This window comes from Carcharhinus amblyrhynchos, chromosome 1, assembly GCF_965287045.1.
Source record: "Carcharhinus amblyrhynchos chromosome 1, sCarAmb.v2.hapA, whole genome shotgun sequence".
Lineage (NCBI taxonomy): Eukaryota > Metazoa > Chordata > Chondrichthyes > Carcharhiniformes > Carcharhinidae > Carcharhinus > Carcharhinus amblyrhynchos.
In genome coordinates, this window is record NC_137324.1 from 146,467,264 (window position 1) to 146,484,746 (window position 17,483).

The following is a 17,483-nucleotide window of genomic DNA, read 5'->3' on the forward strand; positions in this document are numbered from 1 at the left end:
AGAGGAAGCATGTAAATTGGCTTGAAAATGCAGCACACCTGAGGACTGGGAGAAATTTAAAACCCAGCAGGGAAGGACAAAGGGTTTACTTCAGAAGGGGAAAATAGAATACAAGAGTAAGCTGGCAGAAAACATAAAATCTGACTGCAAAACCTTCTATTGATATGTGAAGAGAAAAAGACTGGTGAAGCCTAATGTGCATTTAGAATCAGGTGAATTTATAATGGGCAACTTGGAGATGGCAGACCAGCTGAACAAATATTTTGGATCTGCCTTCACTGAGGAGGACACAAATAACTTTCTAGAAATACGAGGAGACATGGGTCAAGCACGAAGGAAGAACCAGAGGAAATCCTTGTTAGTCAGGAAATTGTATTGGGGAAATTGCTGGGATTAAAACCTGATAAATCCCCAGGGCCTGATGCTCTGCATCCCAGAGTATTCAAGGAAGTGGCCCTAGAAATAATGGATGCATTGGTCATCATTTTCGAGCATTCTATGCACTCTGGAAGAGTTCCAGTGCATTGGAGGGTAGCTAATGTAACCCCACTTCTCAAAAAAAAGGGGGAGAGAAAATGGGGAATTATAGACCGGTTTAACATCGAGGATGGGGAAAATGCTGGAGTCAATTATTAAGGATGTAATAATAGAATTTGGAAAGCGGTAAGAGGATCAGTTGAAGATAGCATGGATTCACAAAAGGGAAATTGTGCTTGACAAATCTTCTGGAATTTTTTATTTGATAAGTAGAGTGGACAAGGGTGAACCAATGCATGTTGTGTATCTGGACTTTCAAGAAGATTTTAACAAATTCTGACATAAGAGATTGGTGAGCAAAATTAAAGCTGGTGGTATTGGGGTTAATGTATTGACGTGGACAGAGAGGTTGGCAAACAGGAAGCACAGAGTGGGAATAAACAGGTCCTTTTCAAATTGGCAGGCAGTGACTAGCAGGGTTCCGCAGGGTTCAGTGCTGGGACTCCAGTTATTCACAATATACATGAATAATTTAGATGAAGGAATTGAATGCAATATCTCCAAATTTGCAGATGACACTAAGCTGGGGTGGCAGTGTGTGCTGTGAGGAGGATACTAAGAGGCTGCAGGGTATCTTGGACATGCTGATTGAGTGGGCAAATAGTTGGCAAATGCAATATAATGTGGATAAATGTGAAGCTATCCACTTTGGAGGCAAAAACAGAAGACTATTATCTGAATGGTGGCAACTTAGGTAAAGGCAAATTGCAAGGTGACCTTCGTGTCATGGTGGAACAGTCGCTGAATGTTGGCATGCAGGTACAGTAGGTGATGAGGAAAGCCAATGGCATGCTAGCTTTCACAGCAAGAGGATTTGAGTATAGGAGTAAGGATGTCTTGCTGCAATTATACAGGGTTTTGCTGAGGCCACACCTTGAGTATTGTGTGCAGTTTTGAGGAAGGACATTTTTGCTACTGAGGGAGTCCAGCGAAGATTCACCAGACCAATTCCTGGAATGGCAGGACTGACATATAAAGAGAGACTGGATCGACTGGGCTTGTACTCACTGGAATTTAGAAGAATGTGAGGGGATTTCACAGAAACATATAAAATCTTGATGGGACTAGACAGACTGAATGTGGGAAGAATGTTCCCAATGTTTGGGAAGTACAGAACTAGTGGTCAGAGTCTAAGAATAAGGGGTAAGCCATTCAGGGCTGAGATGAGGAAGAAGTTCTTCACTTAGAGAGCTGTGAACCTGTGGAATTCTCTACCACATAAAACTGCTGGGGTCAATGCTTTTGATGTGTTCAAGAGGGAGCTGGGCATGGCACTTGTGGCTAAAGGGATCAAGAGGTATGGAGAGAGTGGGAGAAGGATACTGAAAGTGCACAATCAACCATGATCATATTGAATGGTGATGCAGGCTCAAAGGGACAAATGACCTACTCCTGCACCTATTTTCTATGTTTATATATTTCATTCAAGTCTGTTGGCAACATTTGAAAACTTTGCCTGATGTTTCCCTCCCTCTCTTTGCATCTGCAACTTGTCTCAAAGGGCCAATTGTAGAGGCTTGTCATCAGACTTGGACACTGCAAGAACTGGTATCCAGCAGTCCTCCGAGTGCCAAGAGCATGACACCAATTGCCCTCTACCTGCTGTGCACAGGTGTCCATGAGGTGATCACCAGATTGTGAACTCTAGCCTCCAGAATTAGGACCCACTGAAGTGTGTGTATCTGCTCTGGCAGAAGGTGCCGGTAAACACAGTTTTCTACAGATGGATCCCATCAGAGGTGTATTGGAAGCTGGGCTGGGGCTGAGTCGCTGTCTGGAATTTAGCCCCTCATTCTCTCTCTTCCTACACAGGATGGTCCTCTTTTGCTTTGAATAGACCTCCCAGGCCACCAAGGCCAGGTGAGCCAGTCTCCTGCTCCCAGGCCTCTGAAAGAAGCCTCTTCTTGGTGGTCTGCAGGAGAATCTCCAGGGAGGCCTTGTTGAACCATGGAGCAGAGTGTTAATCCTTTTGGGTGTAATTTTGTGCATTGTCACAACAGCTGGTCTGCAGTGAGTGAATGTGTGTATGGGTGCTGTTCAAATATGTCACCAGGACCTTTGAACTAACGGCAGGGCAGATGAATTACAGGATGTAATTGTACAAATTCCTTGCTGATGCATTATTAATGAGCCGCAAAGCAGAAGATTTATTGTGAAAATCCAATCCACCGCCCAATGAGAATCGCACTGATTTTCAGGCCTGCCCCTGCATCTATTCTCCTAAACATTAAATTCCATTCCAGCTCTTGCTTTGGTCTCCCCTCCTGTGTTCCACTAGCCCACCCAAGACAAATCTCCGTTTTCCCACCTTCCCAATGGGCACCTGTCTTAGCCCAGAATCAGAGAAGCATGGAATTATCACAGCACAGATGTTAAAGGTAGCAGTATCTACTTTGCTTAGAATCATTGATGAGGTGAGGCTTACCAGCTGCATGCCATTTATATACAATTGTGGAATAGACTGTTCTAATTATCTGCTAGCAGGGCACTTAAAGGGAATGTGATTCCTGCAAGCTTGCCTTTTATTGAGCATTCATTAGATGCAAGTTAATGCAAATGTGGTTTCTGACATGTATCAGGAGGAAAATAACTCACCATCAAAGTTAAGAGAACAGAATTCCAAACACATTTTCTGATGGTGGAAACTGATTTTTGCAAACACTCCAAATATTGTGTCTCACCCGCCGTGCTTCTCACTGCTGGAGGGTGTGGAAAATTCCACCCAACATTTTAAGTCTAATATGACTCTCTTTGGGTAAGGCTAATAAAAGTTACTGAATCAAGGCAAGTAGATAGAATGATGGAACAGGTTGGAGGGGTGAAAAGGTCTCCATCTGTTCTTGTGTAACAGGTTTGAGGGGCTGACATGCCTCCTCCTGTCCCTAACTTCTTACGTGATCTTTGTGTTAACCAATATTGGGAGGGACTTGATATCCAAGCTAAAATGTCCAGGTAAACAACCCCAGTGAAGATCCTGATTATCCCAAATCTGTTTAACCATGTTCCCATCTCTATTCCAGGTCCGGTGCCTGTACGGCTGGTGAATGGTTCCAACATGTGCTCCGGTAGAGTGGAAATCTATTCTAACTCTACCTGGGGTACCATCTGTGACAATGGTTGGGATGTAAATGCAGCGAGTGTGGTCTGCAGAGTGTTGAACTGCGGGACGGTCCTGTCAGCAACAAAGGATGCCTACTTTGGAGAAGGAACTGGGGACATCTGGATGGATAATGTGAAGTGTGATGGTACAGAGACTGCCCTTGATCAGTGCTCGGCTAACCCACTGGTGAGGAATAACTGTTCACACAGGAAGGATGCCGGTGTAATCTGCTCAGGTGAGCAAATTTAACCCACTCCTTATATGTGTTTGATTTTAACTTGTCTAGTTATTCAAAATCTAGCTTTCTGTATTACAGACACAGCCTCCAGATTAGTGATGCAGACCTCTTGATTCATTGTTCAGGCCTTTGGATTACTAGCATAGGCCTCTAGGTCAGGCCTCAGGGTTACGAGTCCAGGGCTCTGTGTTACGTGTCCAGAACCTTGTACTTCTAGTCTAAGTCTTTGGGTGACTCGCCCAGGCCCCTGTGCTGTGAGGCCAGGCCCCTGTGCTGTGAGGCCAGCACCTTGTGCTACCAGTTGCGGTCCCTGTATATGAGTCCAGGTTTCTGCAAAGAAGGTGGAAGTAGAAGGATAGTCACAGAGTTTGAATTGTTAGAAATCAAATTGGAAGCTACAGCTGCAAACTTTGTTTTGTAAAAGAAGAAACATTAAATTAAGATGGCAAGTTTTGATAACAAGAGTTTATTGATCAGAAAGATTAAAATTGGTAGGAGTTAGCATCTTTGAACATGGAGCTAATAATAGCCATTACTGAGCAGGTAGTAATTAAGATCCCCAATAAAGCCAAATGCAGGAACTCCTGAAAATGCTAGATGAGCATTTTGAATACAGTCTAGAGTTATAACAGACAGCAGAAGCTGAATTGAAAATAGACAAGTTCACTTTGGCAGAAAGAGAGGTGGGAAAGCTAAAACTGAGCTGGAGATTACAGGCTGAAGAAAAGGAACAAGAGTTTCAGGTCCAGAGAGAAAGAGTGAATCCATAAACTCTGAAAGGAAAGAAAGAAAGACTAGCCTGAGAAAGAGAAAAGGAGCTAGGGGGACTGGAATTTCCAATAGAGAAGTTGGAATTGAAGCAGCAAGTATAGCAAGATAGAGACCAAAGACAGCTTGAATCTGCAGGGAAGACTGCAGTTTGTCTAATGACAGCCCAAACCCCGTAACTCCTGATACAGGCCTCAAAACACTAAAATTCTCCAAATGACTTTCCGAATTTGAAGAGAGGGATGTAGAATCCTTCTGAATGCTTTCCAAAAGTAGTAGCTCAGGTGCATTTACTTCAGGAAGTGTGGACACTGATAATACAGGGGCAGTGAACAAGAAAGCCCAAAGAAATCCTTTCCACACTGTCTCCTCAAATGATACAAAATGATTAAGGATATAATCCCAAGTGCTTCTCAACTCGTGCCAGGAACTGCCAGTAATCCGGAAATTCACAGCAGGAACCCAAGCAAATGTTTCTGTAGTTCCTTTGAACTCATGCCAGGAGCTGTCAGTGATCTGGGAATTCACATAGAAAACCCTTGCAAATGTTTTTGGAATTTGAAAGAGTCAAATTGATTGATTTTGATCAATGGGTGCACACTCGAATGTACTTCCAATAGAATAAGAGTGTTGATGTTGTTACTGGAGTTCATATATTGTCTTCCTTACAATATTAAAATGTGCCTTGTGAAAAAAAACCTCAGCAAAGACAGCTGCCATGAGATTATGAATTGATTCACAGACATCTGAATCACAGCAAATAATCAGAGTTTATATCTGTGGGAAAAGACCAGAGGGAGACGGTGGGAAAGAAAATAGATCCTAAGGTAAAAGAGAAAAATAGGATAACCAATCCCAGCCTTGGAAAGAAGTAATGTGGAAGGCAAAGTTGCAGAACCACACCCTGTCTGTTTTAATTGCGGCCATATTAAGGAATATATTTGGCATGCAAAGAAAACTGATGGGAATCTTCAGCTTGGCCTGTAACTGTAGTCACTAAAACTATGACAAAAGGCACAAAAATCAGGAAGTTAATGGAGAGATAGGATTTATGGCCATTTGGAAAGATGCAGTTTAATCCGGGATAGTCAGCACGGTTTCGTGAGAAGTAAGCCCTCCCTCACAAATTTGATTGAATTCTTTGAGGAGGTTACTAATTGTGTCGATGAAGGTTGAGCAGTTGATGTCGTATATATGGATTTTAGTAAGGCATTTGATAAGGTTCCCCGTGGTAGGCTCATGAGAAAGGTAAGGAGGTGTGGGATAGAAGGAAATTTGGCCAATTGGATAAGTAACTGGCTGTCTCCTAAAAGACAGAGGTGGTGGAGGGAAAATTTTCAGACTGGAGGCCAGTTACCAACTGTGTACCACAGGGGTCAGTGCTGGGTCCTCTGCTATTTGTGATTTTTATCAATGACTTGGAAAAAGCGGCTGAAGGGTGGGTTTGTAAATTTGCTGATGACGCCAAGATGGGTGGAATAGTGGATGAGGTGGAAGGCTGTTGCAGGCTGCAAAGGGGGATTGATAGGATGCAGAGCTGGGCCGAAAAGTGGCAGATGGAGTTTAACCCTGATAAATGCAAGGTGATTCATTTTGGTAGGACAAACATGAATGTGGATTACAAGGTCAACGGCAGGGTTCTGAGGAATGTGGAGGACAGAGAGATCTTGGGGTTCATATCCACAGATCTCTGAAGGTTGCCACTCAAGTGGATAGAGCCATGAAGATAGTGGATAGTGTGTTAGCATTTATTTACAGGGGGTTTGAGTTTAAGAGCCGTGGGGTTATGCTGCAACTATACCAGACGCTGGTGAGACCACATTTGGAATATTGCATTCAGTTCTGGTCACCTCACTATAAGAAGGATGAGGAAGCATTGGAGAGAGTGCAGAGGAGATTTACCAGGATGCTGCCTGGTTTGGAGGGTAGGTCTTACTAGGAAAGGTTGAGGGAGCTGGGGCTTTTCTTTTTTGAGCAGAGGAGAATGAGAGGCGACTTCATAGAGGTTTATAAGATGATGAGGGGAATAGTCAGAGTGGACGTGCAGAGACTATTTCCTCGGGTGGATGTAGCTGTTACTCGGGGACACAACTATAAGGCTCATGGTGGGAGATATCGGAGGGATGTCCGAGGTAGATTCTTCACACAGAGAGTGGTTGGGGTATGGAATGCACTGCCTGCTGTGATAGTGGTGTCAGACACTTTAGGAACTTTCAAGCAGTTATTGGATAGGCACATGGAGCACACCAGAATGATAGGGAGTGGGATAGCTTGATCTTGGCTTGGATGTAGCTCAGCACTATATTGAGGGCCGAAGGGCCTGTACTGTGCTGTACTGTTCTATGTTTCTATGTTTCTATGATTTGTGTATAAAGGGGAATGGCCGCTAGTTGTTCCAAAGAACTGGGAAGGGAGATTAACACTTTCTGGAATACTGGTTGTTTGTACACACTTTTAGCAGGGAGAATTGAAGATTTCCCATCCAGAAGCAGGACAAATTCCAAAATGATGGTTAAAAGTCTGACTGGTACAGACATTACGGTTGAGATCCACGAAGAGAGTGAACTTGTTACCAGGCTGGTGACAGTGGGTGCAGTTACAAGCTTGGCCATGCAAGCAGCCCAACTTTTACTTGGAAGGTGTTCCCTGGCAAAACTCAAAAACTGCAAAGAGAGGCTGAGAAAACTTAACAGTTTCAGCAGCAAGAATCTGTAAAGTTGCAGACAACTGAAAAGGTTTCAGAAGCCTTACAGGGAGTTAGTTACACAATCCATGAAAGATAAAACGGCAAAGCCAGATCCCACAGACCTCAAGGAAATCCATAAGCAAGTCAAGAGACAGCAAGGGATGCACGCCATTTAGTCAGAGAGCTTGAGGGAAGTTACTCGTGTATTAAAAGGGCTGAAGACAAATCAAGTCAGCTGAAGGAGGCAGAAAAGGCATCAGCTAAAATGGCTGTCAAAAGTCACCTGACCTTTTACAACTTCAATATTTCTTCAGCATTTAGAAATCCTTTAAGTGAATTACAAGTGGATGTACCCCAACATTGGAAGACATTTAGAATTCAATAAGCATCTCCTGGGGTAAACAGAAACCCATTGATAATGGCTTCACTGGGGGTATAAATAACTCTCTCCTATCTGACAAAAATTGGAATATTGGCAGCCATTTAATTCAAGCTAAGATATATAAAATGCTAATTACCTCAACTGAAAGACAATGAGGACTAGACACCAGTTCTGGGTTAACCCAATACTTAAAAGGTTAAAGACCATAGTGGACCATAAGATATAGGAGAAGAATTAGGCCATTTGGCCCAGTTCATCTGCTCCACCATTCAATCATGGTGGATAAGTTTCTCAACCTCATTCTCCTACTTTTTCCCCATAACTCTTGATCCCCTTGCCATTCTAGAACCAATCCATCTCTGTCTTAAATATACTGAATGAGCTGGCCTCCACAGTCTTCTGTGGCAATGAATTCCATAGATTCACCACCTTCTGACTGAAGAAATTCCTCCTCATCTCAATTCTAAAGGGTCATCCCTTTATCCTGTGCTATGCCCACAGATTGGAGTCGTGCCTACTAATGGAACTGTCTTCCCCACGTCCACTCTATCCAAGCCTTTCAGTATTCAGGCATAGCAGCCATATTTGAGCTTTGATCTGTGGAAAGTCTGGCTGAGAAGAGTCATTTTGCGCAGAGGACCTCCAGAAGCCAATTCCAACTCATGGCTCTCAGCTGAATTAACGGTGAACTGCATGTGAGAGCTGGATTTTTCTCCTCCACCGTGTACCACAGAACAAGTTGCTCAGAAATCATCACTGATCTATTGAAAAAGGAATCCAGACAGGTGCCATCACTGATCGGGCGGGACTGAGGGGAGCCCCTGAGATCTCCTTGGGTGGGCTGGAATGGAGTGTTGAGGGTGGGGGGGGGGAGCAGGTGGCAGGGGGGCGGCGGGGGGGCAGTGGTTTCCTCAGGTTCTGATAGGGACAACCTGATAACCGGCAGCCGAGTTTTACTGGCGTGTTGTGATCCTACCCCCCTGTATGACGCTGCAGAACTTGCCCCATTAATTTTTTTCGGCAGTGTTGTAAGATCTGGACAGAAACACACTGATTTTCTTACTGGAAACAACATTCTGCTATTTTTCAAGAAGATTTCGCTCAACGTCTTCGAGGAATTTCACTTTTGTAATTATTCTCCACTTCTATCTGCATTTTAGACTTTGTATTTTTGTAGATAAATTTATCACTGACCTGCAATTTTCAACAGTCGTTTAGCAATAAACTTACCATTATCTTGTTTAAGAATAAAGCTTTGCCTGTTTGGTTATTTTTAATTTGAAATACTCAAGTTAAAAAAGAGAGTGACAATCACATGTATACAAATTCTTAGCTCATGGACCACTTCAAGGAAATGCCTTTTTTAGGTTATTTAATCAACATAAAAGGCCTGAAAGAGTTGAAAGCAATAAACTATTTCCGGAGTTGAACCCATAACACAAGTCAATAAAATTAGAGAAAGGCCTTTCTATAGTGATGTCAGGAAGTATTTCTTCTCACAGGATGCAATGGAAATCTGGAACTCTTTCACCAAAAAGCTCTTTTTGCTGCAGTTGACTGGAAATTTCAAAATTGAGATTGATAGATTTTTGGGGTTTCGGTGTTTAAGAACTATGAAATTAGGCACATGAATGGACTGACAATACAGATAGCCATGACCTATAATGTATAGACACAAGAACTGAATAGTCTGCCCCAGTTCTAATGTTCTTAAATTTTTCTGTACTGTTGGTAGGAAACTAATACCTGGGCTAAAGTGTCCAGTTAATGAATCTAGTTAATCTGAGATCTTTCCAAACATGTTCTCATCTGTATTCCAGGACCAATACTGGTACGGCTGGTGAATGGTAGCAACATGTGTTCCGGGAGAGTTGAGATTTATCGTAACTCCAGCTGGGGGACTGTTTGTAACAACGGCTGGGATATAAAAACAGCGAGTGTGGTTTGCAGAGTGTTAAACTGTGGGATAGCCCTATCAATTGAAAGAGATGCGTCCTTTGGAGAGGGTATTGGAGTCATCTGGTCTCATAATGTAAGCTGTGATGGGACAGAGTCTACCCTCGACCAGTGCACTGCCAACCCATGGTTGGGACCTAACTGCACACACAGACAAGATGCTGGAGTTACCTGTTCAGGTGAGTGTAGTTTTCTGCTGGGATGAGTGAGGTTCATAGGACAGTGCTGCATTCTTGGTGAGATGGAAATGGTTCTTTGCCAGCAACAGTGACAGGCTTCCTTGATTGTGTTTGGGTGGGAGGGAGGGGGAGTGCAGCAGCTGAATGTGGGAGTGAGGTGGTTGGCTTCTCTGCTTGGGTGAGGGCTTTGTTGTGGGTGGAGGCTTTGTTGTTCCTGTCAGGGTGAAAGAATTCTCTTCTTTGCATTTAATGTGGTCTTTGTGTGTACTGGTTCACAAACTAATTAGATTGGAGGCCCTGTTTTTTCCCACAATCACTACCAGGACTGGGGATTATCTGCCCTTCGTCTGGGTTACAAATTCATCAGTTATTTGTTCAATAAAATGTGTTGATCTTGGGGCAGATCCTGTGCAGATTCATCAGCAAAATACTGGGACTAGAAAGAGTTAAATTATTAAGACAGATTGTAGAAATGTGGCTTACATTGAGTTAAATATAGAAAATTAAAGGGGATCTAATTAGATTTAAGGCATTTAATGGAGTAGATAGAAAGAATCAATTTCCACTGTTGGGTGTGCCTGTAGAACAAGGGACTGAACCTTAGAGTGATGCAGCTCTGAAGGGGATGTCAGGGAGCATATCTTCACAGAAGGGAGTGAAATCTGGAATTAAAGCTTGGGATCAATTGGAATTTGCAAATTTTTGTTGGGAATGGCGGTTAAGGTTTGTGGAACAGAGCTGATAGTTGGAGTTAAGATGAAGGTCTTCACCGATCCAATTGATTGTTGGGCAGACTTGAGGGGCTTGAAGGCCTATTCCTGTACTTAAGTAATCTCTTTGGTAAGAGTCTGCACTTGGGCTCAAATGTCGTATTAATGACAGCAGTGTGAGTCAAGATGACACAAAAAAATTGAACCATATTTCCATCTCTAGGTCCTGTACCCATACGGCTGGTGAATGGTACTAACATGTGCTCTGGGAGAGTTGAAGTCTATCGTAATTCGATCTGGGGAACCATCTGTGATGATGGCTGGGATATAAAAGCTGCAAACGTGGTTTGCAAAATGTTAAACTGTGGCACGGCTCAATCAGCAACAAGAGATGCCTACTATGAAGAGGGGAAAGGGGTCATCTGGCCTCATAATGTGAACTGTGATGGGACAGAGTATGCCCTCGACCAGTGCTCATGGGTGGGGAATAACTGCACATACAGCTGGGATGCTGGAGTTATCTGTTCAGGTTAGTGCCTTTAGCATGTTCTTTGTGTGTATGGTAGTTTACAAGCTGACCTAGTGGAATTGAAGCTCTTGTTTTGTGTCTGAGTTAGCAGTCCAGGCCTCTGGATTACTGCAGTCTAGGCTGCTAGCACAGGCCACTGGTCTCCTTGTCTAATAATGTACATTGACCTTTGAGGAATGTAGCACGCATTCATCAGTACAATACTGGGGACTAAACTATAGAACCATACAATCCCTACAGTGCAGAAGGAGGGCAGTTGACCTATTGGGTATGCACTGACTCTCCAACAGAGCATCTTACCCAGGCCCACCCCACCCCCTCCCCTCTCCCTCCGGCCCTATCTGCCAAATCCTACACACTTATCCCACTAATCCCCCCTAATTTACACATTTTGGGATGCTAAGGGACAGTTTACCATGGCCAATCCACCTAACCTGCACATCTTTGGACTGTGGAAGGAAAATGGAGCACCTGGTAGAAACTCACACAGATATAGTCACCCAAGGCTGCAATCAAACCCAGGTCCCTTATGGTGTGATGCTGCAGTGCTGACCACTGTGAGTTAAAAGATGAAGACAGATTGCAGCAACCTGGCTTGTATTCTGTTAAATGTAGGAAATCAAATATTTGAGATGTTTAAAGGATTTGATAAGTTAATAAAGAGAAACTATTTCAACTGGGAAGAGAATACAGAACAAGTATTTAAAATAAGTATCAGGTCATTCAGAGGTGAAGTCAGAAATGACTTCACACGAAGGGGAGTAGAAATCTGGAATTCTTTCCCAAAATAATTGATGATGCCTGGGACCAGTTGGAAATTGGTGCAGGGTCAAAGAGAGTGGAAATGATAAAAGGACAAAAAGCAAAAAATGTGCCTAGAGGAAGTGTGAATGGCAGAAACATGAACAATTGTGCTCTGAAAACAGAAGAGAAAAACGAGCATAAAAGTGAACGCTGCAAAGATGCAGGAAATAAAATGCAGGATTTCTGATAAGACTTTGTTGAACCCAGTGTTGAGTCTGAAAGGTTGGAAGGCATGGAAGAAAGTTGTTGGTAGTAATTGAGGAGAACATGGTATAGCAGAGTCAAAATTTTACAGCACTGAAAGAGACAATATTGTGATGATTTCTGCCTCTACCACCCTTTCAGCAGTGAGTTCCAGGTTCCCACCACCCTTTGGTGAGGTTTTCTCAAATCCCCTCTAAATTTCCTGCTCCTTCCCTTAAATATCTTCCCCTGGTCTCCCCTGGACTCTCTATTAAGAGGAAAAGTTTCTTCCTATCACTATCCCTCATAATTTTGTACACCTCGGCAATCTCTGCTCTAAGGAAGAGAACCTGAGCCTATCCAGTCTCTCTTCACAGCTGAAATACTCCATCCCAGGCAACATCCTGGTGAATTTCCTCTGCACCCTTTCCAGCGCAATCAAATCCTTCCTATGTGACAACCAGAACTGTACATAGTACTTAGCTGTTACCTAACCAGCACTTCATACAGCTCCATCATAACCACCCTGCTCTTATATTCTATGCCTTGGCTAATAAAGGCAAGTATCCCATATGCCTTCTTAACCACTTTATCTACGTGTTCTGCTGCCTTCAGGGATTTCTGGACATGTACCGCAGGGTCCCTCTGGTCCTCTATACTTCTTGGTGTTCTTCCGTTCATTGTGTATTCCTTTACTTTGTTAGTTCTCCCAAAATGCGTACCTCACACTTTTCAGGATTAAATTTCATTGACCACTATTCTGCCTATTTGACCAGTCCATCCAAATATACCATCCTGTAATCCAAGTCTTTCCTCCTCGCTTTTTACTACACCACCAATTTTCACATAATCTGCAACATTACCTGTCATTCTGCTCGTCACATTATCGGAAGGATGTGATTGCATTGGAGTGGGAGCAGAGGAGATTTACCAGGATACTGCCTGGGATGGAACATTTAAGTTATGAAGAGAGGTTGGATAGTCTTGGGTTGTTTTCATTGGTGTGGAGATGCTGGTGTTCGACTGGGATAAGCAACATAAGATGCCTCACAACACCAGGTTAAAGTCCAACAGATTTATTTGGTAGCACAAGCCACAGGCTTTCGGAGCGCTGCTCTTTCATCAGGTGAGTCATGTGATGAAGGAGCAGCACTCCAAAAGCTTGTGGTTTGTGCTAGTAAATAAACCTGTTGGACTTGAACCTGGTGTTGTGAGGATTCTGTGTTTTCATTGAAGCAGAGAAGACTGAGGGACAACCTGATCAAGATGTACAAGATTATGAGAGACGGACAGAGTGGATAGCGAAGAGCTGTTCCCCTTCATTGAAGGGTCAGTCATGAGAGGACATAGGTTCAAGATGAGGGGAAAGAGGTTTAAGGGGGGAATGTGAGGAAAGCGTTTTTACCCAGAGAGTGGTGATGGTCAGGAATGTGCTGCTTGGGAGGCTGGTGGAGGCAGGTTGCCTCATATCCTTTAAAAGTACCTGGATGAGCACATCACACATCATAACTTTCAGGGTTATAGGCCAAGTGCTGGCAGGGGGGATTAGGTGGGAGTTCAGGTTTTTCCAATGGGTTGGTGCAGATTGTTTTCTTTTGTTGTGTAAAGGTATGAAGGATGATGGAACCAAAGCAGATAGATGGAGTTAAGATTATATTTAGTCATGTTCTGTATAAACGATAGTGGATACACGTGGGGATGGCCGGCCTCCTCCTGTTCCTAAGTCCTTGTATGTTCTCTGTGCTAACCCATATTGCTAGGAGAGTGGCACTTGGGTTACAATGTGCTGGCAGTGACTCCATTAGATGTTCAGATAATCCCTGCCCATTTTAACTGTATAACCATGTCTATTCCAGGTCCAGTGCCCATACGTCTTGTGGACGGTTCAAATGTGTGTTCTGGGAGAGTTGAGGTCTATCGTTTCTCCAGCTGGGGAACAGTCTGCGCAACTGGTTGGGATATTAATGCAACAGATGTGGTCTGCAGAATGTTGAACTGTGGATCAGCCCTGTCAGGAACACAAAGTACTATCTATGGAGAGGGGACTGGGAACATCTGGTTGGAAAATGTGACATGTGACGGGAGAGAGCTTTCTCTTGATCAGTGCTCTGCTAACCCACAGGTGGGAAATAACTGCACACACAGGGAAGATATTGGAGTGACCTGTTCAGGTGAGTAGAATGATGTACTTGGCGTAGCGCTGGTAACATGCTCCTTAAGTGTGTTTGTTTGTTTCCCATTTCCTGGGCTATTAGCTGAGGCATCTGGCTTATTTGTCCAAAAACACTTTGACCTTGGAGGGGATGCAGCATAGAGTGAGTTCAATGATGCCAGGGACAGGAAGTCTTCAATTATAAGTACAGTTTACAGAGCTGACGTTTGGAATCCCCTGAATATGGAATGTTAAACAGTGACCTCATTGAAGTGTTGGTGAGTTTTAAGGATTTGCCATTGTTTATAGGGAAAGTTGGATTTTCATAGAATCCCTGTATGTATCGAAACAGGCCATTTGGCCCATCAAGTCTGTACCGACCACAATCCCACCCAGGCCCTACCCCCATATCCCCACATATTTACCCACTAATCCCTGTAATCTATGCATCTCAGGACACTAAGGGCAAATTTAGCATGGCCAATCAACCTAACCCGTTCATCTTTGGACTGTGGGAGGAAACCGGAGCACCCATAGAAAACCCACGCAGACACGAGGAGAATGTGCAAACTCCACACAGACATTGACCCAAGCCAGGAATCAAAGCCAGGTCCCTGGAGCTGTGAAGCAGCAGTGCTAACCCCTGTGATACCATGCTGCCTGCTGAGGGGCAGGAGATTTGAAGGGAATCTGAGAAAAGACTTCTGCATCCGGAGTGTGGTTGAAGTGTGGAGTGCACTGCCTGGGAAAGTTGCAGAGGCGGGAAACCTTACAATCTTTAAAACGTACATGGATGAGTTACTTGAAATGTCATAACATTCAAAGCTGTGGGCCAAGTGCTGGAAAGTGGGAATAGCCTAGACTGAATGTAGATTTGTCAATGCAAACTCAAAGGGCTGAAGGGTCTCTTCTATATTGTATGATTCTATGACTTTAAAAGATGGATCTCACGGTTAGACCACCACTGTGGGGAGAGTAGAAATTGCACAGGTCATTCTGAGGGCCCACCTCTCGGCAGTGAATCATGCATTGTCAGTATGAGCATCTGGAGGGTAACTGGAAAATTCCATATGCAGACAAATAGCCCAGTCAGTCCAGAATCCACCTTGCCTAAATCTCCAGCTCTGACCCCCAAAAAGCTATTCATGATGGGTATCAGATAGAAATTTCAAAACTGTGTGCGATAGAATCTTAATGGTTGAGAGTATTCAGAATTACTGAACCAACATAGATAGATGGAGTTAAGATACAGATCAGCAATTACTTAATTGAAAAGCAATGCATATTTGAATGGCTAAATGCCGTCCTCCTATTCTTCTGCTTTTTATGTTCTCTGTGCTAACCTACACCAGGAGGAGACTGATCCCTAAAATACAGTATCCAGCTGAAATCTCTTGTGAAAGTCTGTGTAGTCCCAGACCAGTTTAACATTGTTCTCAATTCTGTTGCAGGTCCAGTGCCTGTAAGGCTGGTGAATGGTAGCAACATGTGCTCTGGGAGAGTTGAGATTTATCGTAACTCTGTCTGGGGGACGGTCTGTGACAATGGCTGGAATGTAAAAGCAGCAAATGTGGTCTGCAGAGTGTTAAACTGTGGAACAGCCCTGTCAGCAGATCGAGGCACCACCTATGGAGAGGGAACTGGGGTGATCTGGTCATACAATGTGAGCTGTAATGGGACAGAGTTTACCCTCGATCAGTGCACTGCCAATCCAAGGGTGAGGACTAACTGCACACACAGCCAGGATGCTGGAGTTACCTGCTCAGGTCAGTATATTTATGTTATTCCTTGTTTGTGTTATTGTGCAAGTTGACTTTGTGGAATTGAAGCACTTGTTTTTTGATAAGGTTCGCTCTCAGGCCTTTGGTGTGGCAGCTCTTACCCTGTATTACCAGCTCAGTGTCCTATCCCAGTTTCAGAATTACTAGCCGAGGGTTCTGGGTCCCTATCCCAGGTGTTGGATTACTCGCACAATTTTCTGTATCGCCCAGGGTCGGCATTAGTAGCTTTTGCATTTGTCCCAGTGTTTTGAATTATTAGATTTGCAGCTGAACCAGTGATGGAATTCCTGATGTGATTGAGGAAACTGACAGAGCATTACAAGTATGGCCCAGTGTTATCTGAAATGCTGAGAGACCATTTAGTATGTGACATAAATTATTTAGCAACTCAAAGAAGGCTATTAATAGACCCAAACCTGGACCTAAATAAAGCCATAGAAATAGTCATGTTTTGCAAAAATGAGGAGAAAGGAGCTGAAGAGCTGAAAGAGCCACAGATAACAATGTCCTCAGGCTTGGCTGAACCTCCTACCACAGTCCCTGATCTCCAGTTGAATGCACTCATGCCCCCCAATCTTGGATGAGGATAAATGAGCAGAGAGAGAAACCAGGGATCCCCACAGTTTAAGAATGGCCAGCACACCAACATTGTGCATGCAGCCAGGGAGCATGTCCCCAGCAAGGTTACCAAAACCAACAGAAATCAAAGGGTAAAGCCACCCCAAAATAGAACTTATCAGATAAGTCAGACTGAAGGAGAGCAACTAGTACAATAAATTGTATCCCACACCAAAATGCAGATCCAAGTCCAAGTGAATGGATACCCATTGAACATGGAGGTAACACAGGTGCAGCAGTATCCATTGTAGGGGAACAAGAATTTAGAAGATTATTATTGGCATTTTACCACTTAAGTTAAGTGACAATAAGGCAAGATTGACAACTTATACAGCAGTATAAGAGTGTAAGTGTGTAATGGCATTACGCATAATAGGGACCATTGTAACCTTAGTCACATATGGGCAACAGTTAGATTGATGATGGCTCAAGGGCCAGGACACATCATTTTGGGATTTGCCTGATTACAAAAATCTGCTTCAATTGGCAGCAAATTTTCAGGATGGGTAATGGTAACTTATAAGAGGTAATAGATAAAAGGGTCTAGGGTAAACACTAATGTAGACCCAGACACCCAACCGAGATTTTTAAAGGCAAGACCAGTTCCATATGCTCTGCGAGCAAAAGTAGAGATCAAGGTGAAATGATTAGAAGAATTGGGCATTATTCAACCCATGCAATTCTCTGAAAGGGTTGAATCAGTTGTTCCGGTACTAAAGCCAAACAATACAATCTATCTCTGCGAGACTATGAAATACAGGCAGGATAGTTAGTGAGCTTTTGCAAGCCCAGACAAGTCATGGAGTTACAGACAATATGACATGAAAGCAAGATCCCGGTTGAGACCATCCTCATGTGTG

At 43.6% G+C, this 17,483-nt stretch overlaps 1 protein-coding gene across 1 annotated transcript in view; it reads left to right on the forward strand.

Annotated features, from left to right (window-relative positions):
• LOC145341565 (uncharacterized) overlaps nucleotides 1-17,483 on the forward strand; it is a 148,932-nt gene that overhangs the window by 74,269 nt on the left and 57,180 nt on the right. The window contains exons 21-25 of the mRNA XM_080186569.1: nucleotides 3,558-3,872; nucleotides 9,532-9,846; nucleotides 10,780-11,085; nucleotides 13,929-14,243; nucleotides 15,676-15,990. Coding sequence (XP_080042695.1) covers nucleotides 3,558-3,872; nucleotides 9,532-9,846; nucleotides 10,780-11,085; nucleotides 13,929-14,243; nucleotides 15,676-15,990 — 1,566 coding nt within the window. The remainder of the gene's footprint in view (nucleotides 1-3,557; nucleotides 3,873-9,531; nucleotides 9,847-10,779; nucleotides 11,086-13,928; nucleotides 14,244-15,675; nucleotides 15,991-17,483) is intronic.